The following is a 26,998-nucleotide window of genomic DNA, read 5'->3' as shown; positions in this document are numbered from 1 at the left end:
TTATACAAGAAACGTTTCCAAACACCCTGCGCCAAGGGAAAACCTTTTGAAGGATACGTTGTTTTACGGGAAGCTTGCAACCTTTGGCACCAGTAGATTTAGCACCTCATTTTAGTAAAAGAATTGTACAATGAAACATAAATAATGAGGCTAAATGTCTGCCAGACTGTCAGCAACAGTGTCTTGACATCTCTTTAGAAGCGATGGGAAGCCAGAGGCCACAATCATCAAGTGCACAAGAATTTGTACAGGGCATGGCTTCCTGCTATCGCAGGTGATGGGAACTGTTCCATTTATAGGCTGTGAGACGTTTAAGAAACATGCTGCCCTCAGCTGGGCATTACAGGGAAGTGTACATCATTTCACCACCTGCAAATGCCTTTACCTTTACCTTTACCTTAATTACAGTATTCTGTTTTCTGAGGATCGACTGCAGATGCCGACACCCCCCCTCCCGCCCACAAACAAACAAACAAACCCTAACTCCTATTCCTTTTAGCAGTTGTCAAAGTGGAGAGAGGTCTCCTCTCATGTCTGAGAACTGGTGAAACAAAGTCTGGAATTGGGTGTTGCAGGAAAAATAAATGCAGAATTGTAGTTTATGGAGGCCTGATAAAATAAATTTGCCAACACCAGGTGGCCCTCCAGACACCCAACTGCAGTTTAGATCTTATCAGATTCATAGGTGCTAATTCATTGAAAGCAGCTTTCTTGCTGTATGGGAATAAAAATGTTACATTCAATTTACGTATACTAGAAATTTCTGTAATTTCCTCAGCTTAACCTTAATGTTAAACACTGTGTTAGGCTGCCATTTTTGTGTTGTTTTTTGTTTTATCTTTGTGTTATGTACCCTTAATACTACGAATCACAACAATTCATAGAAATTTTATCTAGCTCATTTTTCCAGATTCTTTTTTGCAGCTAGTGCATAGAGGGCCACACTGTGTTGTAAAACTATTACTGTCACTCAAAAGAAACCAAACGTTTTCTGCCAGAGTATTCCTGCTTGCTTGTGTGAATAAAGGTTTCAGAAAGCAGTATCTTGGGTCTCTATATAATGGCAGGCTAACAGATAACGAATGAGGTCTTCCACCTGAGGTTGACCACAAACACGAAGTCTGTCTGCATATGAGACCTTGTTGTATCAGCCATCCAAGAATGCAGTGGGCATCACTTGGAAACACAGCTAAATAAATGGATTTCTTAAGGAAACTGGCAAGAGTTTGGTCAGGTAACTACCTCTACAGTGGTACCTTGGGTTACATACACTTCAGGTTACAGACTCCGCTAACCCAGAAATAGTGCTTCAGGTTAAGAACTTTGCTTCAGGATGAGAACAGAAATCGTGCTTCAGCGGCGCGGCGGCAGCGGGAGGCCCCATTAGCTAAAGTGGCACTTCAGGTTAAGAACAGTTTCAGGTTAAAAACAGACCTCCAGAACGAATTAAGTACTTAACCTGAGGTACCACTGTATATCTATAGCTCAGGTACCCTTGCTGAAATGGAATAAAAAATAAATTAAAAAAACAACATTCCACCTTTCTGTGTAAAATGCTCAAGGACAGACAGCTTGCCAGACCTTCCGTGCTCTTGTGTGCAATGCAATGTGTTACAAGCATGTGAAATGTAAGATTTTCTCCCCCTGGTCTGATAGAGATACTGAAGTAGAGTGGGGGAGATTATGACAGCCAAACCTTTCCTCTTGGACTACTTTTATTTGGTAAAATTCCAAAACCAACAACAGAAATTTCTTTTGTTTTTGTTTTCCAGCCCCTTCTCCCTGAATGAGCAGAAAGGCCATGGGGAAGAGCAGCCTTTGACCCACTTGAGTTCCCTACCCAGACAGGCACAACTCCCATCTCCCCAACACCAGACACAGCCACCTAGCCATACGCCATCCAAATAGATGAAGAGGAAAAAAAGACTCCCACTTCAAAACACAAGGAACAACAAAAAAAAGAAATCCAAAAAAGATACTAAAAGACAACGGTGAATGAGCTGTGGGAAAAGTCTAGGTAGGGGGCGCACCTTTGCCAACTGCTAGCCGTTACTCAATGGGAACAACTGGCTGAGACCAGTACTGGGTTGGTGAATCCAAGCAGAACCTTATGTCATCCACAGCCAACATTGCATCCACAAGTCCCTAGCGAGATGGCTTCAGTTCAGAGAGATTCCCCACTTTCACCCAGGCGCGTTGCTACTGCCTCTAAAGTGTTACAGGGCAACTGGCTAGGGGACCCCAGCTGCAGGTGGGAAAGACTCCATACGCTAGCATGGAGGAAGGAGCTGTGAAGTATCTCCTCATCCAGCTAGTGGATACGGGTGAGCTCTTCCACAATCTTGATCAGGTCATCCACTGTGGCTTCCCTCTTCATTCCGCTGCCATCATCAATCTGAAACAAAAAGAGGCGTCAGAAGCCACCTGTGGAAACAAGAGTGAAGGTGTATACCGCTTCTTAGTTTCTTATTGGGGCTCGCCAAGTTTAATGGTATTTGCTCCCACGCTAGTGAGCACAGCATTATGGCCTCTCAGCAATGAGAAAGGCTGTCCCAAGAACTTCTAACAGGTGATTAGTTTTCCCATCCTACCTGTAGATTAGCCACAACTTCTTGCATCTTGGGTCGGCTGATGTCCAAAAAGCTTTCGATTAAGTCTCCATCAATAAATCCTGTAGCTGGCTCTGTCTTGCGTTCTGTATGAAATGATCTCCAGGTACAGTCATGAATCAAGGAAACAAACCATTCGGCAACACCAGCCTTAAAAGAACTAACTCATGCTCTTCATGAACAAAAATGGCATGAGTAAACACATGACAAAAGTGGTGCAGTGTAACATTAACTGACCTTCCTATAATTAATTGGGACACCTAAAAGATTGTATCACTCCTTAAATACCCAATCAATCACTGTGGTCTGAAGAAAACTTTTTGCAGCTACCATCTTATTTATTTCATAAAGTTTATACACTGCTTGATTGTAAAAAACAAACAAACCTCAAAGCAGTATACAAAAAGACAGTAAAATCAAGAAAAAAATATAACCCTACTTTAAAAAATACATAACGTCTTTCTACATGTATCTTATTCATTGCACTCTTATTCACTCATTGCTTATTCATTCATTGCATCTTATTCACTGCTCTCTTAGTTAAGGCTTCCTTTTTGTCATTCCTCATCTTTAACTCTGGTTGCTATCTATGCTTGGACTGCCCTGTCATGTGATGTTCACTTTGTTCATCTTCCTTTGAAAGATTTTTAGATCTCTCTCTTCGACACACATCTCTTTTAACTCCTTTCTCCTCTTCCATTCTTTTAACTGTGTTGGTCATTTGGGGTTCAGATTACATTCATGCTCCTTCCCTTCCCTTCCTCCCCTCCCCATACTTTCATTTATTGCTATGTGTTGTCTGTAGGCAGGGACCAGCCTTTTAAAAATATCCTTGTACTGCGTCTAGTATGTCAGTTTGCATTTCTTGGTACAGAAAGTACTGATCTGGTGTGTAGAGATCTTTCCTATTCTAATTAATTCAAGAGGGTTTTGGAAGCTTCTCGGTGTGAAAGAAACAAGCAGAAGGTTCATAATGTTTCGGTTATTCAGAGAAGCTGAGTACAGCTGGCTTAAACTGGTTCTGTTACCTCTTTCTGTCAAGGTCATGCTGACTATATAATAAGGCCAGTAGGAGCCTGGGTTTCACTCTTTTCTATTTCTCTTTCCTTCTGGTGTGATGCTCTGTATATAGCATACTTAGTGTTAAGGTTTAGTCATACTATAAGTTATTGTAAGTTTAAGTTAAGTCAGCTGCAACTGGATTTCTTATGGACAGGGCCAATCCTGAATGTATTGGATTTGTGACCATTATGCTCATTTACCTTCAGTAGCAGTAAAGCTCTGCTGGATGAAAGATTAATTGCCTCTAGTCTATTTTGGGGGGAATCCTGCAACGTGTTTAAGTTCTTTTACTCTGTTAACCATACGCTGGAATCTGCTCTGGTTCAATATGCGTGGAATTTATGACATAGTATTCTTAAGCATTTTGCACAATGAATAGGGCAATGGTGAGACAAAAAAAGGATATAAGGAGTGTTCGATCTTTCCTACACTCTTAATGACTTTGTTAAGTCGGTTCTGCACATCCAGCAGGAGATTATACCAGCTTTCTGACAGCGAAGTCACCAGTCCTATGGAGAAGGACAACTGTTAAAATGATATTTTCAAACAGTATTCAAGAGTTATCATTTCAATCTCCACCTAAGGACTTTGAGGATGCTGCCTAATTTAAAAGCTGAACTGCAAGGGAGGGAGAAAGATCGGACAATTCAGGGAGCAGGAGGGATTAGACAGGCAGCAGTTTTTCCTTTGTTTGTCTTTTGCTGGTTGGCTACAGCAGTTTGAGACATAAACCAGGGAGGGAGGGGGAGCAGACAAATCACAGATTATAAATGTTCCGATAGGAAATAATGGAAACCATCAGCTTGTTATGCAAATGAACAATTTCCTGGGAACGCATTGTGTTCAGATAGTGGGACGTGCATGTATATTCTTCACCCAAGGTCTCTATTACTTCAACTCCTTTTACTAAAACTCCAAGTTAGCAGTGTCCCACCCCATCCCCATATTCCATATCAGCAAACAGTGAATGGGACATTTTTCATTACTACATGGAGAGATAGAAGGTCCCTGGCTGGCTCCAACCTTACCAATCATTCCATTGACTGTGCCAAAAAGGACCGAGCCCTGTGTTGGTGTGGATGTTTCGCCCAGATTCTGCATGACCAGAGACCCATGACAGAAGACATTGACAAACTCCCCCAGGTGGAACAGCCCAAACTCCTGCAGATGCTGGCGCTCCTCATCAGTTGTGGCAGCACTGCAACACAGAAAATCAGCTAGGAGAAATGACAGGGCAACCACCACACCTCAATTCCCAGGTGTAGTTGCCACATGCATGCTGCTTCAATCCATCCTTTTGGGGAGGCATCTCACCTGTCCTTCTGGCACACAAACAAGTTAAATGCATTCTCTGCCCCTAAGAAGTTGTCATCATCCAAAATTTCCACAGCACTCATCCAGTTTGGATTAAAGTCACGAGCGATCTAAAAGGGAAGGATAGGTCATTCTCTGTTGAAATTCATTATGTTCCTAGCACAATCAAAACTGCACTGTAGCTATAGGATCAAGAAAGACCTTGTGTGGAAGAAACCAGCCTCAGCAGTATATGCATTTATGAATGCATGTAAGTATGTGGTTCCAATCTCTGCCTCAGGCAGAACATTCTAAGCTACTGTTAATCATCTTTACACAAATATTTATTCATTTCACAAATGTGGCCAGTATTGAACTCCAAACAGCCTTGAATATGGGGTGAAATGAAAAGGGCCAGTCAGCCCAAGATACTTGGCTCCTGGGGGGCCACTAGGGGGCGCATTGGAAGATGGCCGACAATACCATCTCTCCGACCCACACAGGGTAATTAAGAGGCTGTTATGGGAGTAGGCAGCCTCCCTTGTTGCCCCAAGGAAATGGGGAACACTGCCCTTGCCTGCTGTGCCCATAAATCACCCCCTAATTCAAAAGAAGGGGGTGAAGGCCCTAGGCAGAATGCCCCCGTGTGGACCTCGGCTCTCCTGGACGCTGTCTCTGATCGCGCACTAGTTGCAGCAATTTGGAATAATTAATTACAAAAGAAGCAAATGCACATATTTCAAGTGAAGAAGGGGAGTGAAGTCTGCTAATTTAAGTGACCTCTGCGAAAGACGACGACGGGCTGGAGAAACAGCAATATTTTACGATGAAGATACACCAAAGGCGGGGTATGTTGACAACGGGGCTGAATGGGGGGGGGACCTTTTTTACTTTCCTTCTATGTGATTTACAAGAACCCCTCCTCATTAGAACCGTCAGCTGAACTGACCCAAGCAGGATGATTAAGGTCTGTGTGGAGATAAACTTTAACCAAAAGTATGCTTTATGGAGACCGAGAAGCAATAAGAGCTTTTGGGAATGGCGCAGCAAGTAATTCGGAGTCGCCATCTTGCCAAAGGATTTATAGCCGGGAGGAAGAACGGACTTGTTTTCAGACTGCATTCCTAGTGAATCTCCTCAGAGGTTTTGAGAAAGGAGGCAGATTGGTGAAGATTAATGACGCTAAGACTGTTTTGATGTATGGAAGTGATGTTATATGGAGAACGTCTGGATATGGCTACTGGATAAAAAAAATAATATCCACGCAGGATTACAAACTGTTCTAACCAGCTTGCGGAGACTATCAGAGGTCACAAAGAGAAAGGAAAAATATATGAATATAACAACAAGAGATGTGGAAAAATAATAAGAAAGGACTGGATAGTACTGTGAACATCATAAGGTTAGATTTGTGGACATTAAAACAGCAGTAAGAAGCAAGAAGTTGATTGGATCCCTTCGGAACTTGAAATATGGGTACCTCCAACAAAAATTTAAAATTCGGCTGTGTAATTTGGAATTTATGTAATTTGGTTTGATTTGATGTGATTGGTCGGTTAATAAAAAAATATTCATAAAAAAATACTTGGCTCCTGAGGTGGAAAGTTCATATGATGCCTCCCTTCCAATAATAAGCACACACTAAATTGACAATTTAGTTGCCTTTAAAGACTGAAATCCAAACATCTGCAGCCTGAGGCACACATCTTACACTACTCAGTGATAAGGCCAGCCTTGGTCAAGTAGGCTTGACAAGTCAAGTTCAAAACTCCTCCCCTTAATGCGCTGTCATGAGAACACCGTGGCCAAAAGACATGAAAAGCTGCCCCTATTCCTGTCAAATGTTATTTTCTTTTCTGAAGCTCTTTATGAGGGCCTCTTGACTGCTGTACTCAATAAAGTAACAACCATAATCAATACCTCTTCAAAGTTCCCTTCCATGGGCTTATAGGCAAGCAAAAGGACAGAGCGCATTAGATCTCCAACTAAGATGAAGTCTCCCTTCGTCTTCACGTAGAGGGCCATGATGTTGTTGTAATGATTGCATTCAGTGCGAAGCTCCTTCTCTGCTGTCCACTCATATAGCCGCACCTGGAAGAACAGAAAGGTGTATGTCACAGCTGAGACAGAGGCAGGGACCTCACAACAGGGTCAGGTGCACTCCTGCTCAAATAACCCCAGCCCCAGACAACCCAAATAAAAGCCCCAAATAACCCCAGACATGGATGCGAAAGCTCTTGGAAGCCTTACCGTGCTGTTTATGCTAGCTAAGAGTTTTCCATTGAATTCCACCATGGAATAAACAGCTCCTTTCACTTCTTTCTCAGCCAGACTCTGCAATTTACCTAGGATACACATTAATACAACAGTACTTAAAAAGGGCATGTGCTGCCCACATCTCAATGAGTAGCTAGACTTAGCTATAGCCAGAGCATTATTATGGTACTGATAACACCAAGTTACAAGTTAGATCCCCGTATGGGACAGCTGCATATTCCTGCATTGTAGGGGGTTGGATTAGATAATCCTCAGGGTCCCTTCCAACCCTACAGTTCTATGATAGACTGGCCTTGGAAGCGCTGCGTGAATGCATGTGCTTAATGTTTCACTATAGGCACAGTTTAGTGGCGAGAGTAGGAAGGTATGTGCCACAGGATGCAGCCTCCTCCATTGCTTATACCAAGTTCTTTCCACTTCACTGTATAAGAAACATGAGGTCTCTGAAGTGGCATTGGTGTTTGTTGGGATGGGAACTGCTATGGTGATTGCTATTTCTCTGCCTCTCTGAATGTTCTATCCCACTCTTGCAACACTAAAATAGCATGTCACTAAGGATCAACAACAGTGCTTGACATTTTATTCAGATTCATGATTTTAATATGTTGTTTGTCTTTTTCGTCCAACATAACACCTTCACAGTTAATTTCATCAACAGCTTTCATTTCTCCGATGAAAAAAAAAATCCTTCTGTGGCACAGTTAGCATATAACTATTGTCACTTTATTTGTACACATGTCACTCAAAATTATTCTCAACAACACATTAAAATAGTATTACCCATGCAATCTCCCTAAAGTATTCCCTACTGACGATTGGGAGAGACAAGAAAGGTCAAGAAACTGCTCAAAAATGGCAACAAGTTGCAATGAATTCATGTCATTGCAGGAAGCTGTGATTTTAAGAAATGGTTTCCCTGATATGCTTATTTTTCCCCACTTGAAGCAATTAAGGCAGTTCTTATAACATTGAAAACCGTGTCCAATACTTTTACAATAGAAGACCCTGGAAGCTAAAACCTCTCATAAGCAAGAGACAATTCTGCAGGCAAAAACAGCAATATCCAGAGGGCCTTAAAAAGTATGCAGAAGCAGAGATCACAATCAAGCTCATCAAGCCCCTTGGGGGAATGTGAAAATCTGATTCAAACCTCCAACTCTTACCATCAGAATAGTGGAACACCACAATACGCCCCTGCTTCGGTTCAGCCTCATCAGGATACACCATAGCTGTGCCCACAATAAAATATGTGTTGGGGTCCTTGCCCAGCTTGCAGGAGACGAGGCTTAGTGCATACTCATTCTGCAGAAACTGGTGAGCATGAAGAACTGAAGACAAAAAAGTGAAAAAATGAGAGAAAGCTCAGCTGGAGCATCTAGTTAGACATAGGTAACTATGAAACTTTAAAAAATGTCTGTTCAGCACATTCTCATGCCAGCATGTGCTTCCAAGTTACCCTTCCCAGTCCCTTTTCACATGCTTAAGTGCCTCTCAAAAAGCAGACTTCTCATAAGGGAAATTAGTAGCAGCAGAGGATTACCTTCAAATGTATGCTGATCTATAATGAGTAGGTTGTGCACCTCTACCTCTTCGCCAAATGAGGTCTCATGTGGGGCTGTGCTGCTAGAGAACAACTTGCTGGAACTCACACTGCTGGAGAGGGCCTGAAACATGAAGGGAAGAATAACTTTTTCAAACTACTTCTTACTTCTGGAGGCCATGGAAACGGTAATGAATCAGGCAAGGATATCCTTTCCTTCTGACCATGAACATACAGCAGAGATCAAGATACACCAAGCATATGAAGACTAGGACCATATATGGATTGGAGGGGAAGAAGGCAATGGAAAGGGTCAGGGAGAATTAAGCAGCAGATCTGTATTGCCAGGTTTCCTGTTTACTGAAGAGGCACTTGGAAATTAGCCTAGAAGAAGGGTCAAAATGCCCTGGGGATCTGCTCATAAAAAGGAGAAACTTAAGTAAAGTTATGAGCAGATCCCCAGGACATTTTGACACTAGAAAACTAGGAGAAAAAAGTTTGAATAACTGGAGGTGCCTCAATGTGTCGGGCAGCCCAAAATATTTGTTCCTAACATAAAACAGAGACATTGAATTCAAAAGCCCCACTCAAATTCAGACTATTGTGCAAGGAAAAGACAAGACTAGCCTGCTAAAAGCACTCAATTTCACAAAAGCAGGAATGATCAGAATGCTAAGCAAAATAAATTCCCTATGATGTAGCTGCAAGAAATCATGATACCAATGCCAGCTGCTTGCATGGCATATTGCAGAGAGGTATCTGCAAGGAAGTTCCTTTCACCTGGGTGCTTGCACTGGGTCTCAGTGCCGTGGTGCCTCCACTAGCATCCTGAACTTCAATGCGACTGGAGAGTACGCCAAAACACTGAGATACTTCTTGATAACAGATCTTCCTGCATGACAAAAAGGGACACATAGGTAAGGCAAGAAGAAACAAAGCTACAACTACTAATACACTCCTACCTATGCTGCTTTCTACATTGTCACAGGAATGCAGACAGAAATGAGATCACCCTATCCCACCCCTAAAACCTCTCTATTAGAGCCCCTGGAGATACTCTTTTCTCACTTTGCTCACCTGGGTGACTCATAAAGGGGAACAGTGCGGATGTGCAACTTCTGAATTTCATCAATGGTGCCAATGGTCAAAGTGCTGTTGTTGGCTAAAGCCAGGCTGCAAAATAAGGACAAATAAGGCATTTCACTTTAAATTTTAAAAATTGTTCTTCCACCACTACACATAGGGCCTCTTGAATCTAGGGTTCCTATCCACATAGCTAACTAAAGCAATAAAATAACCCACAGTTTAAGAAATGAATCAGTGTCGGTATTTATCCTACCAAGACTTGCAGTAAGTTAAAAAGGTAAGTATCCTAGCAAAAGAAGTGATATGTGTTAAATGAGATTTATTGCTTTACCAAGGACTTCCTACACAGGCATCAGGAACAAATATAGCATGTGGATAGTAAGAGGCAGGGGAAGGAAGGTTGTGCAGGGAGTGGAAGACAATCCTTGCATTGATAACGCAGACTAGGGATGCGGAACATATGGGACTTCAACTTCCATCACCCCTGACCACTGGTCATGCTAGCTGGTGTCAATGAATCAAAGAAAATATGAAGGGCCACCATTTCCCCATGACAGATAAACCTGTTATAGGGGGGATGATTGTGAAAAGGCAGAATGACTGTGGTAGTGACACCAAGTTTGTTCCTTCTCTTCGCCCAACAGTATTCCCCATCAACATGAAGGACCTGTCTTTTTAGCTTCCAAAACTTCCTTTGGAAAGCCACAGAAAAAGAGAACATATGCACACACAATGCTGAGGCATAAACACCAACCTCATTGCCTGTTCCACCTCATCACTGTATTCTCCCCACTTCTGAAGAAAATTAGTTTATGAACTATCAGCCCCATTTCAGAATAAATGATGCAAAACACTAAGGAGTAGCTTACCAGGCACTCCTGGTTACTTATCAACTTGAATGAATACAATGAAAGATTTTAAAAACACCAGAATCAGTCAGTGGTATTATAGGATGAATAATGATTTCAGGTAACATAGTTAGATGTTGAAAACGCAGGTGATTTATTCCAATATGGGGTGAACTAAGGTTCCTCTTATGAGCGGGGGGGGGGGGGGGGGAGAGAGAGAGAGATTATTTATTAAATTTTTATATGGCCCTTCATCCAAGGATCACAGGGTGGTATACAGAAGAAGAAAAAAACATACGAATACATAACATAACAAACAAAACAATAATCCATCCACGACACCCCCCAAATAACTGCATAATTTCCAATTGCTTTCTGAATATTTTAAACTGGCTGTTCATTTAAAAGCAGGGGAACCTATCAGAAGTTTAAAGGAGAAGAGAAGGAACAGGAAATCAAAAAGCCATCTCCTTCACACTCAAGTGAATAACTCTGTTGTAAAGGATTACTTTTTGCTCATCATTTAGAAGACTGCTTTGCTATTTTGCTATTGCTTCAATACCAGATTTTTAAAGCAAAAAAAGCTAGCTTTATGATCTCTATATTGTCTAAGCAGGCAGACCCAGAAGATTGCGTATTGCCAGTGTTCATTGCTACCATATACAGTGGTACCTCGCAAGACGAATGTCTCGCAAGACGAAAAATGCTCAAGACGAAAGTGTTTTCCGTTTTTTGAGTCGTTCCACAAGACGAATTTCCCTATGGGCTTGCTTCGCAAGACGAAACGTCTTGCGAGTTCTTGCGAGTTCGTTTCCTTTTTCTTAAAGCCACTAAGCCGTTAATAGCCGCTAAGCCATTAATAGCCGTGCTTCGCAAGACGAAAAAACCACAAGACGACTCGCGGAACAGATTAATTTCGTCTTGCGAGACACCACTGTACTCACTCTGAAACAGCCACAAGGGAACTGCCATGTCCACATATCAAGTAGGGCTGAGCAGGGAGGCAGCGTGCATGCTCTGTGGAAAATAGGCAAATTAAAGAGGAGAAACAGAGCACACCCACCTGTCAGGGTACCCATCTGAGTTGAGAGGGCACATGTAGTTCACCTCCTTAAGATTGACATTGGAGAAGACCAGTTTGTGGTTGCTGCTGTATATCACAGTCGGGCGGTCAGAGCAGGCAAACACATTGGTGGTGGAGAGGGAGCGAAATGTCCTTAAAACAGTGGGCTGGGTTCCCAGTGTCACTTTCTTACGATCACTCAACAAACCTGTTGTGGGAAAGTATAGCATGAGAGGTTACCTACCAAGAGAAAGCAAGGGGGGAAATCAACTAGCAGGAGTGTGACTGCTGTTTGTCCACCACATGCAGATTAACCTACTAAATTCTCTCACTTGACTAAAGAGTATCAAGACCACTGTGTCTTTTCACTTTCCACACAAATCCATTCCAGACAGAAAGCAGAAAGATTCCCTTAAAACAGCTGCCCAAAAGAAGCGGACAACAGTCTCTCAGTATAGATATTTTGAGTAGATTGCAGTCTTTTGGGGGAGAATCTCCCAAATGTTCTATTCTCAAGGCCAAACCAGATTCTAGGAACAGAACATCTGCAATTAGACACCCGCTGTGTTTCTTTAAGATAAAAGTGTGTGGGAGAGAAGGGAATCTGGGTAAGAGTCAGGGTGTTGTGTGTGTGTTGACCCTTTCCCTGCATACTGCTTTCTTTGTTTAAACTCTTTCCCCCATTGGGGCCAACATACACATAGTGTACTGGTATTTGCATGCTCTACAGGGCATGCACCATTTTGGGGATGATTTAATGTACATGATTGAAAATAATAATAATAATTTATTATTTATACCCCGCCCATCTGGCTAAGTTTCCCCAGCCACTCTGGGTGGCTTCCAATCAAGTGTTAAAAACAATACAGCATTAAATATTAAAAACTTCCCTAAACAGGGCTGCCTTCAGATGTCTTTTAAAAAGAAGATAGCTGCTTATTTCCTTCACATCTGAAGGGAGGGCATTCCACAGTGCGGGCGCCACTACCGAGAAGGCCCTCTGTCTGGTTCCCTGTAACCTCACTTCTCGCAATGAGGGAACCACCAGAAGGCCCTCGGTGCTGGATTTCAGTGTCCGGGCTGAACGATGGGGGTGGAGACGCTCCTTCAGGTATACGGGACCGAGGCCGTTTAGGGCTTTAAAGGTCAGCACCAACACTTTGAATTGTGCTTGGAAACGTACTGGGAGCCAATGCAGATCTCTCAGGACTGGTGTCATGTGTCCTGGCGGCCACTCCCAGTCATCAGTCTAGCTGCTGTATTCTGGATTAATTGCAGTTTCCGGGTCACCCGGAAATGGCGTAAAGGGAAATGGTTGAACTGTTTGGCAGCAGTTGTCACCTTCAATAACAATGGCAACATACCTGATCACAAATCTCTGGATGTTGTATCCAAGTTGGCCCTCAAAATAAATGTTACAGAGAAAGAAAGTTTGAGGAGGAGCCTAAAACCTCACCTGTCTCAATGTTCAGTCCAAAGTAGAAGAGAGCCCCATCTCCCAGGGCACAAAGCAGGTAATGGCTATTCTCAAAAGTGGTCATCAGAATGGAACGTGGGATGATCTCTGCAGAAAGTGGAACAGAGTTCGTTCAGATTGCCCTTAGCAGTATTTGCCTTTCCCAATATAGAAAACACACAAGCCGCTCATACCTCCTCCCAACATCTCCTTGTGTAAGAGGTCAAACGAGGGCAGCTTAAGAATACGGGCTGAGATGTCAGTCCAAAGGCCAATAGCACACAGAGGGGACATGCCACTGGTGTCTCCCAGGGGAGTGATGTCCAGGCAGGCCACTTCATGCTCCATCTCTGTGCAGCTGACAAGGAGGAAACGTGTCAGTATTACAGTGAGTCTAAGAGAGTCAGCACAAAATGTCCCAGCTGCAGTTCACATGCACCTTATCTGCTTGAGTTCCTGGGGGTGGATCTCTAGATAGTACAACACTCTCCCCACAGCCACCACCACTTGACTGCTGTTACAGGAAGCCACGCTGATGTTCTTCCCATTTGGCTCTTTCCATTCACTTGCAAGGGCTTTGGGCTCCTGAGTGACAAGCCGTACTGAGGCAGATGTTATCTAAAGAAAGAAACAAAAACACGTATCTCTTCCTGACTCAAAGGAAAGTTGTTTTTAGGCCTCTGTCCATGCATCACAGTCCTGATACAGTGGTGCCTCGCAAGACGAAATTAATTCGTTCCGCAAGTTTTTTCTTCTTGCGAGTTTTTCGTCTTGCGAAGCACGGTTTCCCATAGGAATGCATTGAAAATAAATTAATGCGTTCCTATGGAGACCGCTTGCCAGGCTGGCGGTGCGGAGAAGGGCTTTTCTCCCCATCGCAAGCCTTCAGGACAGGTAAGGGAACAGAGGGGAAGGCGCGCAGCGCTTCTCCTCTGTTCCCGGGGCTTGCGGTGGGAGGAGGGCTTTTCCTCCCCACGCCAACATTCAGAACAGCATTCTGAAAGTTGGCGGTGGGAAGGAAAACCCTCCTCCCACCGCAAGTCTTCAGGACAGCCATCCGAAGGCTGCCGGCGGGAGGAGGTCTCTCCGCCCCACCGCCAGCCTTCGGAGCAGCCATCCCAAGGCTGGCGGCGGGAGGAGGGCTCTCCGCCCCACCGCCAGCCTTCGGAGCAGCCTTCCGAAGGCTGGCGGTGGGAGGAGGTCTCTCCGCCCCACCGCCAGCCTTCGGAGGAGGTCTGAGGACAGTGGGGAAGACGCGCTGCGCTTCCCCGCTGTCCCGGAGATTTCCCTATGGGCTTTCGTCTTGCGAAGGAAGCCCATAGGGAAATTTGTTTTGCGAAGCGCCTCCAAAACGGAAAACCCTTTCGTCTAGCGGGTTTTCCGTCTTGCGAGGCGTTCATCTTGCGGGGCACCACTGTATTTCATTCCTGATAGGATGCATACTTTAAAAGCAGTGGTGGCTAACTTGTTGCCCTCCAGATGTTGCCCTTCAGGTCCCTTCAGCCCAGCCAGCATGGTCAATGGATAGAGATAATGTGAACTGTAGTCCAGCAACAACCGGAGGGTGGGAAGTTAGCCACTCCTACTTTAAAGGTTTTATCAAGAAACACTTGCTTCTTACCTGGATTAGCTGCTGATGGGCTACATTGCCACAGAAAAAGGTCTGCTGATCGTCCACAAATCCTGTCAATTCAGTCTCCTCTACTTCCTCCCCATTCAACATCAAAACCCTGCAAAATGTAGGAAGACCTGGTCAAAATTATCAGCAAAAACATATACATTTTCAACTCCACTTTCAGCCCTGCAAAACATCAGCATTTCTCCTACCTGGTTTGCCCCACAAAAGACAGCACTAAGGTATTATCAGTTTCACGGTGTGAGTCTGACCTCAGAGGCCACAATCCTGCAGTGCAGAGACATAAAAAGATATTTTATCAAGAGAACACAAAAGACCAAGGGATCTCGTAACTCAGAAGGGCCAAGCCGGCACGTTCTCCTGCCTCACTACTTCTAAAGCACCATACAGTGTTTACCCTGTGCCAACTATTCTCAGTTCTAGGCTAGAATAAATTATACAAACCATTATGTAATCTTCTCCTAGTCTAAGATTTTAGCCTCTACAGAATACAGAACAAAGGTAAAGAACATGATACAGAAGGTAAAGAAAGAAGAGTAAAGAAAGGCAACTTGAAAGAAGGAACAGAAAAGCATTGAAATATACAATCTTATTTACCCAAAACCTGCCAGCCTCCTCTGTAAGTCTTCACTAACCACTTGTCCACCATTTTCTAATCTTTTCTAGACACCTATGAGGGCTAGAATCATGTGTTTGCTTTTTTTTAGTGTGAAAAGCTCATTCACAAAATTTCCTATGTGACAACATTGCCATATTGCTCAAAACACTTTGAGCTATATGCATTATCCTCACTTCAGAGAGTGCCACAAATTATTAATTTATATCATGATGACACACCTTTAATCCCTGGGAGATCAATGCTGGCATGTTCATGAATCCCAATTCCATTCCGGATGATCCTCAGAGAGCCCTCCTTAAAAGCACCAGAGCAAGTAACCAGCTGGGGAAAGCAGACAACAGCCATTAAAACACTCTGACATTAATAATGGCCATATTAAATGGGTAGCGGACATTGCATTTAATCCAATTCAGTTCCTGAAGATAAGGAAGCTTTTCCTACAATCTACCAGAGAGGCATTTAAGCAAATCTCTGAAGGGAGACAATATATTACAGCCTGCCACCATACTGTAAGAAATAAAATATATTTCCAAAATGGACCCACTACTTAAGGGGCTAAGTTAAAGTTCTCTGAAATTGTCTCTCTACTTTAGCACATTCATTGCTGGAGAGGAGCAACAATTTTCAATCTATCATCAGATTAACTAGACAGTGCCCTGGGTCACATTTGGAAACCTAAGAAACTGTCATGTGCACACAAGACACCTATTCACAGAAGTAAATCTGGCGATGGTCAGAAATTCCTCACCTACTACCACCATACAAAAAACATACCAAAACCCCTAGATCCTTTAAAACAAAAACAAAAAGTGGCAAAAAAGGAGGCAACCCTTGCTTGCAAAGGAACCCCCCCCCCAAAAAAAAATCTTTTTTAATTAAAAACTGGGAAGGGCATGGGGCCTCAGTAGGTGTATGAGCACACTGTGATGCCCATTGGATAGCATGTCATGGTCAAGTCCATTTTTATTGTATATAGCCAAAGACCTTTACAAAGGACAGAGAATAAAAGGAAAAGTTTCCTCTAAAATCATGCAACGTAAGGATAGCATGTCAGACCCTTGTTCAAAGTTCTCTTTAGCCACTGGATGATCATGGGCTAGATCATGGGCTGTTTATCAACCTAACCCACCATACAGGGTTCTTCTGGGGATAAAATGAGGGAGGACCACATTTATTCCTCTGAATAACTTAAGAGGAAAGATGAGATTAAAATGCAGCATTATTTTTAAAAGTACACAAAACTCCTAGTGAGGTCAGACATTTCATAGGGAAGAACCAAAATTTACCTGCCCTTGGCCTTGCCTTTCAAGATCTACCACACACATGTCCACAATGGGGCCAAGATTGGTGAAGGTTTCCATGGCGACAACATATGAACCTTGCTCATTACTGTCTACGTTGAGCTAGGAATGAAAATAAGATTAAATTTCTCAAGAAAACAAAATTAGAACAGAGCCTGCCAAAAATACTACACAGAGCTCCAAGAGATGGTAGAAATAAATTCAGTCTTCAACCGACCATAGCATTTAAATATACATCTGGTAGAATACAGCTGAGCAACTATTTGCGGGTGAAAAATTCACAGATTCACTGAGGGCTACATTTTACCTTCACAAGTTGGGAGTCCCCAAGCCGAGAGCCAACAAACACAACGCCATTATCTAAATAAGTCAAGCATTCAGCAATGGATGTCTAGTTGAGAATAAAATACAGAAAAAGTAAGTCTTTTTAAAACATTTACTTATGCAGTTAATTACTACTTATTAAAAGTATTTCAAAATTATTGTTCTGCCCCAAGGGGCCCTCAAGGTGAAATACAACTTTAAAAATACTTTGTTAATCTGCTTATATTTTACAACAAATGAAAAGAAGTGCCAGTCATCAGGTTCTGAAACATAAGCTAGTGTGGTGCTGCAGACAGAACCTGGAGGTCTTCTAGAGGAAACCAAGATTCAAATCCTCGTGACCATACAATTTGGTGGACAGCCTTGGAAAAGCATGGACTCTTTTCTTGGCCTAAGCTACCTCACTGGATTTTTGTGAGATGAACACACTACTCAGAGCTCATTTGAGGAAGACTGGGATACAAATGTTATAATAAATAAAACAAAACTAAGAAATGAAAGCACAATTAGATCTGTGACAAATCCTCTCACAGAGACAGAGAGTCACAACTGAGGGAAATCCTACATTTATTGATTCTCTAAGACAATTCTTTAGGTAACACCTGAACACAGCACTGCTTGGGTTTCTTAGGGGAAGCTGGGTGCAAATGCTTTACGAGACAGCACTGAAAGTTAGTGTTTGGAGAAAGATTCAAGCTGTCATTCTTTGCTAGGGGTTCTTTCTCCACCTTCACTTTTAACTGCCCAAATGGCTTTGCCAATTTGTTTCACACCAAATGCCCCAGAAATGGGAGGAAGGAATAAGAACTACCTCTCCAAGAAGCTCCACACGCAAGTCCTTGAGACTGATGCCACCATCCATCTGCTCCTCCTTCTCCAGTAGTAGCATGAAGAGGCGGCCTTCCATGTCACCCAGAAGGTAACGAGACCCATTTGGATCCACACGGTTGTGACATACGATTGTACTTTGCTGTTTCACAAAAGAGGCATTATTTAGAACTCTTCAGAGAACCAAGATGGCATTTACACTGAACTGCTCTTTGAATACTTTGATTTCCTCCTAAAAACGGCGTCTAAAGCATTTGGGAGGCTTTAAAGAAAGTGAAAAATCTAAAAGCATCGCTTAACATAAAATATCCTGGTCTTATCCTTCTTGTGTTACCACAGCTATTATTGGTAGAGAGTACTTTAGTTGTAGCAATCTTGACTGACAGGCCATTACATTTTACTTCTCGACTGTTGCGTTTACCATAGGTTGCTGTGTTGAGGCCAACAGAGATACCACCTGATGAGTCTCGCATATGCTGCCCCTTCAAGGTTCTGTAAAGCTGCTTTAAAACTACATAATCTAGACTGTGCCAATTCACCTGTTTCCATTTCTGTGTGGAAAATTGTGCTTTGTGAAAGGGAAGGGAAATATTTCACCTTTTCAAAAATGTTCACTGTCATTCATTCCCCTATCTCCTGCTTAGTTAGGAAATGCCTCTACTTTCCTTAATCAGGGATCACATACTGATTGTGACAACATCACATACTATCTAGCTACATGCCCATATCACAGAAGTCAAAGAGAACTGATTTGATTGACAGCAGTGCTTTATGGACTGATCAGAGGGCTCTCAGAGGGCAAGCAAAGCATTCAAGATAGGCAAATACTTGTACCTTTCTACAGCAAACCTCAGAAATCATGGGAAAGAAGGCTTTCAACACAGGTAGGCTCATAAAAATATCCCCCCATCCAATTTTGCGGTAACCAATATAGTAAGCCATACCACATTCACACACATAGTGGATGGTACTTCCAGCTTTAAACAAAATATATTTCAAAGAGAAACATGTACTCACCTTGATGATGGGTGGGGCTATAGCCAAATATTTATCACCGTTGTGGTAGGTGATGGATTCTTGTCCAATGATTATAGCCCCTCCAAATGGCTCAGGCACTGTAAGGAATGTGTTTGGAACAGGCACGTGATTTTTTTTTCTTTTTAAGCATCACAAACAGAAGAAAGGACTATTCAGCAAGAAAAGAGATTCTAGTAAGTAAGTAAATAAATAAAAGAACTCCCGTCCCCCTTTCTTCTTATTCTGTATGGGATCCTCCCATCTCTGCTTTTTGTGCACTTAATTATATTCTCACCTAACTGCAGTTTGATACACACAGAATCTCCTGTTGACCACAGAAAGACAGCCACCTTTTCAAGGGAACAAAGCAGTTTGTAAGTAGAGTGAACACATACACCAAGGACTAAGAGAGAAGTAACAAACCAAGAGAGGAATTTAAGGAAGTCAACATGCTAAACATATATCTGGTTGCATAATGTTAGTGATATCTATTAGCAGCAACAAGTGCAGCTGTTATTTCACAATGAGTTTTTCATCTTGCAACTGAATTCACTTTTGGACAGCCTTATTACACCACATTAAATACAGGCCGGCAAGAAAATAAATTAAGTTTACATATTCTTTGCAGGCCTCTCACAAAGCTACCAGGTGAACCTATTTTTCCATGTATTACATGCCCCCATGTATAACACGCCCCCTATTTTTGGGGACTCCAGATGAAGAAATCCCACATATGCACTATCCATGTATAAGACGACCCCCCAATTTTAAACTTGAAAAAAATAGGGGGGAAATATAGTCTTATACACAGAAAAATACAGTATATCCTGATCTATTCTTAAGATTCTTATCAACTTGCACATCCAGTTGGCTCTGTAGCTTTGTCTAGGAAGTTGGCTGATCAAACAAAGGGTTAAACTGGGGTGTGGACATGCACAAGTCCCACCCACAATATCCTAGGGCATGTGGTTTTCTTCAGATCTTTGCACTCAGAGGGATGTTCCTAAGCATTGGTAAATCTGAAGAGCATCCTGGGGACACTGGATGCAGTTTGAGTCCTTATGTACTGTGGTAAACAACCAAACAGAGTTTCTAAGTCTCAAACTTCTCTTTCTAACCCACTCTTCTGTTTCTCAGAAAGCCATAGAGAGAATCATAAAGACATTCAAATCCTGAAACAAGCAAGCACCTGAAATATTCAGGAGCTATAGGGACTCCATGCTCCACCATGCTGTGTTAACACACCCACCAGAATGTGCCATTATGTTATGTCTACAAGGAAAACAAGCCATGTGTTACAATTTACAGGTTTGCCCTGTAAGTATACTGGGTAGTGCTGATGCAGCCACACTTGGCTCATTTTCTCTTCCCTCTTGTAGCCTCAAACGCCTAGTTGCTTTTGGACTTCTTGTTAAATGAGAAGCAAGTCTGAAAACCATTAAAAACATTTTTTAAAGCAGAGACAGAGAGAGGAGCGGGAGAGGGAGAGAAAGAGGAAGAGAGAGAAGAAGAAGGAGAAGAGTTTGGATTTGATACCCACTTTATCACTACCCTAAGGAGTCTCAAAGCGGCTAACATTCTCCTTTCCCTTCCTCCCCCACAACAAACACTCTGTGAAGTGAGTGGGGCTGAGAGACTTCAGAGAAGTGTGACTAGCCCAAGGTCACCCAGCAGCTGCATGTGGAGGAGTGGAGACGTGAACCCGGTTCCCCAGAGAGAAAGAGGGAGAGAGAGAGAAGCAAAGCCATTACAGTGTCATGGAGCCAGATTTGGAAAGGAGAAGCAATGCAGTGACTAATGCTCCATATGTCATCATTTGCAAAGCTGTACAAGAGGGGAGAACATGATGCTCTTATAAGCCACTTCAATGAATTGCAGGATTTATGTGATTTCATTTGGGCTGAACTATAAAGATGCTACAGCATAATCAAGAAAATTGGAAGCTCTGGTGCACAGAGCTTCCCCATTATATTGTACCTGATGGTTGCTATACAAGAAGCAACTGCTGTTTTTTTTTAACCTCTAGGCAGCTGAAATCGTTAAGTCTGAGCAGTGGGTAGAGATAATTTACCAGGGCTGAAACAAGATCCTACTAGGACAGAGATATATGGCTAACTACTGCAAGAAGTAATGGGCACAAAAGGTAACAAATATGGAGAATTAGTGAGTAGGAAAGTAAGACGCTCCACTGCAACATGAATCCCACCAGGAGAATGGGAAGCAGATGCTACAAGATGACTGCAGGAGAAGATACAGGGAATATTCTTGAGAAGTATATACAGTTGACTTCTGAAATAAGAAAAAAATGCTGCTTTTTCTATACGCAGGAAGCTGCAAGCTTATTTTTAAGCATCTACAGATAAAAGATATTTTATGTAGATGAACTGACCTGCAATCACCATGGAGGCTTCAGCCTCCACATTCTCCTGTTTCCAGGGTCCCTTGTTAAACTCCTTCTCACGTAAAGACACTTCATATGTCTTGACATGCCGGCCCTGGGGATCCTAGAGATGGAAACAACAGGTATTGTCATGAATGGCACAAATAAATCTGTTCCAGAGGGTTCCCCCAACCCTTAGGAGCAAATTTGAGGAGGACATAGTCTGGAGGTCCAAAACTGAGTTCTCATTATTTCAACCAAAACCTTCAATTTCTATATAGGTATTGCTGAAAAGGATCAAGTGTATTTTCTATCACTGGTGTGATCTGCATTGTCCTAGTGGTGCAGCAATAAAACTGCTAGCACATTTGCAAAGCTAAACAGGGTCCAGTATGGTTTCAAATTGGATGAGGGACTGTGTGTTGGGATCTCTGCATTGCAGTGGGTTGGACTAGATGATCCTTGGGGTCCCTTCCAACTCTATGATTTTATGTCTATGTTCTATAATAAGAACACTTTTTTTTTAAAAAAAAAAAAGTGCAGTGGCTTGGATCCACACAACCAGTTCTACCTGTCCAAGGGATCTTTGAAATTGCGTTTACTGAAAAGCATCCATTTCACCCCACCCACTCCTGGCTAACAGTTTTGAAAAATCCAGATTTGTGACAAGGAATATGGAACCTGGAGCTGGTCATTATTCTGAACTAAACAAGGATGTGACATTTTGTCTACCAAACAGTGGCATCTCAAGTGGAAGTAAAAATAAAATAACTCTGCTCCAACTTCACTGCAATGAATAAGCATTTTCAGTTGGCATGGTAGCAAACCAAGCTCTAATATTATGTGGCACATACACACTGAAGCCAAGGATGGGTACAGGGAAGGATTCTTACCTACACCAATAAGGCAAGAAAACTATGTGCTGATATTTTATTGGGCCAACATGAGGGGAGCAGGAGATGCAGCTTGCAAGGGTTTCCTCTCTCACACACACACCATCTAAAAGTTTTATCAGGATTTTAAACTGTAACTCAGCATGGAAAGGGGAAGAAGAGAAGGAGCCAATCTTAAATTAAAACCTGTAAAGGCTCCCAATTTGTTCTGGGGGCTGGATCAGGGCTAGCTGGAAGCACCAGATAAGACAAATCAGATGAGGGGGACCATACACAGCCCTAAAAAAATTCCCATCCCACTTTTGTAGACAATTTTAAATCCCTTATACGAGAATGAAGAGCTAAAACACATGCCTCTCATTACTGTGAAAAACATTGGCTACGTTATATTAAACAGTTTGTTGGCAGACATGTTGCCTAACAACCATTACACAAGAATGCATGGTTCACTGGGAAATAGGGCAGCAACATTGTTATACTAAGCTGGAAATATTAATACTGTCAGATCTTGCTATTTTATGAATAACCCATGTGATGGGAGTTATGTCTCACAGATGGATCTCCCTACCCCCAGATGAATAGAAAGTGCCTGAACAGCAATAAAGCAAGCCAACTTGATACAGGAAAAAGAAATATCATGATTAAAAGCTTTTAAAGCAGGATTGTCACATAAGCAGGCCATTCAGTTGATGATATCATACCATGTAATGCAGAAAACAGATGATATCATATGATGTAATGCAGAAAACAGAATACCGATATAAAAAGGGACAAGTTTTGCAGTCTACAAATAATAAAAACTGTGAAATATCACAAACACACACAAAATGTTTTGCTTTTTACAAGTGTGCTTTGACAGATACAAAAACCTAGACATTAGCAATAGCCCTGAATCAAAAAGTGTTCCGAGACTACTGGCCACCACTTGCTCTGCCAGCAATTTCCATTACAACACACAGACCCAATATTGGTACCTGGTAAACGAAACAGATGGTTGGAGGCTGGCACCCATACAGGAACTTGACATCAATGACCTGCAGCTCCTCCAATCGTATGTTAAACGCCTTTAATTCCTTATTTTCCCGTTCCAGAGGAATGACCTTGAAGAGGCCATCATAGAGTCGCAGTCCTATCATCCTGCACTCTGGGTCAATTATACCAATTATACCTGTCTCCGAGGGACGACCAATACGATCCTAGAAGAAAACAGGGAAAACCATTTCAGCAAGCTTCATGTCTGATGTTGCAGTTTCAGTGAAATGTGCAGGATGGAGCCCTCTGAAATCTATCAAATTGGCTTTTGTACACTAGCTAGTGATTTCTTCTACTTCAAGTTTGAAAAAGTTTTTCCTACAACATACACTGTTCAGCTGTACCCTGTTTCTACCAGCACTAATATTTTCTCTGTTGGTATTCCTATGCCTTATAATCAGTGTCAAACAAATATTGCCAGTTTAAATATGTGACAAATGAATGATGGGTTCTGCCTTTCATTGTTAAACTAGATGCTTTATATAGTAAGTTTGTGCATGCTCAGTCCATACTTTCCAATTCTGTATTGTGTTACCCCTGTATTAGCTGTATTTGAAAAAAGTACCAGTCTGCTCTTTGCCCTTTAACACAAGCAGAATCTTCTGCTGTATGACAGCTCCTCGTAAAGATTGTCCTCATGCTGTAAAGAAATACTGGGCTGTATTTCTGTGCTGTCTTTCCATTCACAGGTGGCTTGTTGATCCAGCAGAGGCATCTTTGACCCAGTAGGAGGCAATTTTCACTAAGCCCCCCTTTCTCATATCGATTTGAAATAGATTTGAGGAGGCCAATGAAGGCTTCCAGTGTTAGAAACTGAGCTATGAAAGCTAGAAGCTAAATGACACCTTAAACCTAGGTTATGGGTGCAGCAATGGAATGTCTAAGCGTGCTTTTTTATAACAAGAATAAAAAGCTGAAAATGAATGAACTGCAGATAAAATCTTCTATTCATTTTTCACTTGGTCTAGTCCTTATCTGAAGACTGCAAAAAACAAAGTTGTGGTGTGTGTCTAAGCTGCTCCAAATGCCTCCGTATCAGAGCATGACAAAAACAAGTCCCAGTTCTCCCAGCAGTTGAAAAGGAGTTCAGACAGCCTCAGAAGCACAACACAAGTGTTGGCATGATCCCTGGCCCCCTTCTCCAGCTCCAATGAGTGGCCAACCAGATACCTTCAAAAAGTCCACAAGCACGGAATGAAGGGAACAGCCCTACCCCTATTTCGCCTCCTGCAAGGACTCATCACTGTGCAAATATCAGCTTTCTGCAGGACAGAATTCAGTCATAGAGCGCAGGTTCATAATGATTGTTGGGATCAGACAGCAAAATGTATGTTTGATTTTGGACAGCATGAAAAGCTGGATGAGTAAAAAGAGTCTAATAAACATGAACATTATACAAGTGGTGCTGTAAACAAGCAGAGCTACAAGCACATGACAGTCATCAAAAGAAAATACACTGTAACAGTAAATCCGTAGAAGGAGACCAAGACTCAAACCCCAACAGAAAAGTGCTGAGGAGATGGCCTGTTCAGTTATCTACCCAGCAGATTGTTAGATGTAGCACAACAAGAATGGTTACCTGAATGGCATCGTTCCTTAGGTTGAACATGGATTATTAGCTTTTTGGAATATAGGCTATAGTTACACAAAAATACACAACAATGTTAAGCAGTCCTAAGTCAATCTCCCCGCTTACCTGCACATTGCCATGGGCTCGTGTGATAATGTCAATGCTCTCCCCACTTTGTTTGTATTCAAGGATGCAGGCATTATATTTTGCTGTCAGAATAAAGAGCAAATCCTTGCTCTCCCCCTTAGGAGAAACAAGACAATTAGAAAGTTTTGCCAAAAAGGATTCAACTGAAAAAGCCTCCTCAACCACACCTTGGACCAGAGAACATATTTAACCTTTCATTTATTTAGAAGATTTACACTCCACTTTTCCCACAGAAACGCAAAGCAGTTTACAATTTATAATACAAATAAAAAACTTGTGATGTAAACTAATGCTTTGAAAACTCTTCATTGTGTGGTTTGTTTTCCATTTAGCATTTCTTCTTTCTATGATGGACAACAGCTGCACTGACTTTAGCCTGAGTACCTACTGAAATTCAAAGTGTAGTTCTGTCAATTTTATTTGGATGCCAGGTAGATGCATGGTGAATTAGAAAGACCATTGAAAACTCAATCACCATTTCTGAAGGTTCCTAGAAAACTTCAGTTAATGGATGACATCCATCTTGCCCCAAATGCTCCACAACGTTCCACAAGGCATTGCTCTTTTAACAGGGAGTTACTGGGGCTAGCTGGAAGGCTAGGTAGAGTCAGGGTAGTTGCTGAAGCCTTTGACAGGCTGGCAGAGCCAGATCTATCTCCTCCCTCCAGAGATCAGTCGAAGGTGGAATCAGTTCCCAGGACTGATCTCCTCAGCAGCAACGAAAAGGAAGCCACTTTGGAAATAGCACTCTTCAAAGTCCAATCACAACTATATTAAACATGAATGGACCAAACATGAATGCACATCAGCTCATGGCAAAGTGGCATTGAGCACATCACCCTTACGTACCAAATTCAGCCTAGTCACTAGTTGTGAGAACACAGTCATACCATAAAAGCAAACGTGCTTTTCAAAGGCACCCTCAAAGCAGAACTGAAACAACTCTTCCCACGTATTACTGGAATATAAGAAAACATGCAGTTCAAACAGCTAGCAAGCAGGGGCCCCTCTGTTTTTAATTCTGAATTTTAAGTTGTTGTAGCTAGTAGTAACACTGCACAATGGGGAGATGCAGAGCCTATTAAAAGGTGCATACTAAGCACCAACTCTGAACAGCTGGTACAAGCCAGCCAAACAAACAGCTGCAAGGAGAAGGTCATGTGGACCCCGATGCCGGGACAGTATTTGGTTGCGGCCATCCAGCTCCAGGACACAAGCAAAAGACTCTGGGTGCAAAATTCGCCCGCAGCTCGTCCCGAAGAGCAAAGCTCACCTTGGGCCGGAAGAGCTCCATGACGGCGATCTTGCCATACATGCCCACCTCCTTGACGGGCCGCAGCCCTTCCGCGGTGACCACATAGATCTCCAGGCGGGTGTTCTTGGCGATGAGCAAGTTCAGGTCCTCCGCGGAGGTGAAGTGTCCTGGGCCCGAGACAAAACATTGCGAAGTTGCCGGGGCCGCAGGGGAAGCTGCTCCTCCCGCCGCCGCCGATCCTCCCCCTCCACGCGGCCCTCCTCGCTTTGGGCTTCCCCTCCACGCACCGCGGGCCGTTAACCGCCCCCTAACCGACTTCTTCCGCCCGCGCCTCCCCTCCCCCCGCTTTTCTTCCACGGCACCCCCCCCTCCCGCCATTACCGGTGACGCAGCTGTTGACGGCCGTGGGCTTCTGTGCCGTCACCACGTAGTTGCACGACATGGCGGTATCGGGGAGCGGGGCTGCTGAAGACCCGCGGAAGGCGACGGGGGGAGGAGGACGGGGAGGGGAAGCGCTGGGCAGCACAGTCTCCAAAGGCCACCAACCACCTCCGGCACCAGAGAGAAAGCGCCAGAGCGCCCGCGCGCTGCGCCGGGCACCACGGGAAATTTGACGAGAGGGGCTGCTGGGGCGCGCGCGGCAGTGGCAGCGCCCTCTTCCGGTCAGAGGGGTGTAAACCTTACCACTCTCCTCCGAAAAAAAAGAAAAGGAGGCGGGGAGACTTCCCCCACCCCCTCCCGTCTGACTCCGTGCGGAGCGTG

At 43.1% G+C, this 26,998-nt stretch overlaps 1 protein-coding gene and 1 long non-coding RNA gene across 2 annotated transcripts; one reads left to right on the top strand and one right to left on the bottom strand.

Moving 5' to 3' along the window:
- Positions 1-1,697: 1,697 nt before the first annotated feature.
- DDB1 (damage specific DNA binding protein 1) lies at positions 1,698-26,880 on the bottom strand. The gene is made up of 27 exons (XM_079956248.1): positions 26,618-26,880; positions 26,255-26,403; positions 24,961-25,077; positions 23,207-23,428; positions 21,349-21,463; positions 18,960-19,057; positions 17,926-18,084; positions 17,098-17,181; positions 16,776-16,892; positions 15,708-15,810; positions 15,062-15,137; positions 14,856-14,964; positions 13,674-13,852; positions 13,429-13,592; positions 13,235-13,342; positions 11,779-11,986; positions 9,859-9,954; positions 9,562-9,673; positions 8,782-8,905; positions 8,405-8,569; positions 7,215-7,309; positions 6,885-7,055; positions 4,986-5,095; positions 4,700-4,869; positions 4,078-4,180; positions 2,592-2,715; positions 1,698-2,395 (listed from the first exon to the last, which is right to left on the bottom strand). Exons 1-27 carry the CDS (start codon positions 26,676-26,678, stop codon positions 2,312-2,314), a joined length of 3,423 nt encoding a protein of 1,140 aa, XP_079812374.1. The 5' UTR covers positions 26,679-26,880; the 3' UTR covers positions 1,698-2,311.
- Positions 14,339-14,656, top strand: LOC307205063. The gene is made up of 2 exons (XR_013833815.1): positions 14,339-14,434; positions 14,468-14,656. It is a non-coding gene; the product is annotated as an uncharacterized lncRNA (long non-coding RNA).
- Positions 26,881-26,998: the final 118 nt, after the last annotated feature.

The sequence above is a fragment of the Podarcis cretensis genome (assembly GCF_951804945.1).
Source record: "Podarcis cretensis genome assembly, chromosome: 1".
Classification (NCBI taxonomy): domain Eukaryota; kingdom Metazoa; phylum Chordata; class Lepidosauria; order Squamata; family Lacertidae; genus Podarcis; species Podarcis cretensis.
This window is presented reverse-complemented; position numbering and strand designations above follow the sequence as displayed.

Excerpts from the sequence above, each read along its gene's own strand:
- DDB1 (XM_079956248.1), bottom strand. The coding sequence starts at position 26,678 with ATGTCGTGCAACTACGTGGTGACGGCACAGAAGCCCACGGCCGTCAAC. Across the intron at positions 9,674-9,858 it reads CCCCTTTATGAGTCACCCAG|GAAGATCTGTTATCAAGAAG; the intron begins GTGAGCAAAGTG and ends TTTGTCATGCAG. Across the intron at positions 2,716-4,077 it reads GGAAAGATCGAACACTCCTT|CTGGAGATCATTTCATACAG; the intron begins ATATCCTTTTTT and ends TCATGACTGTAC.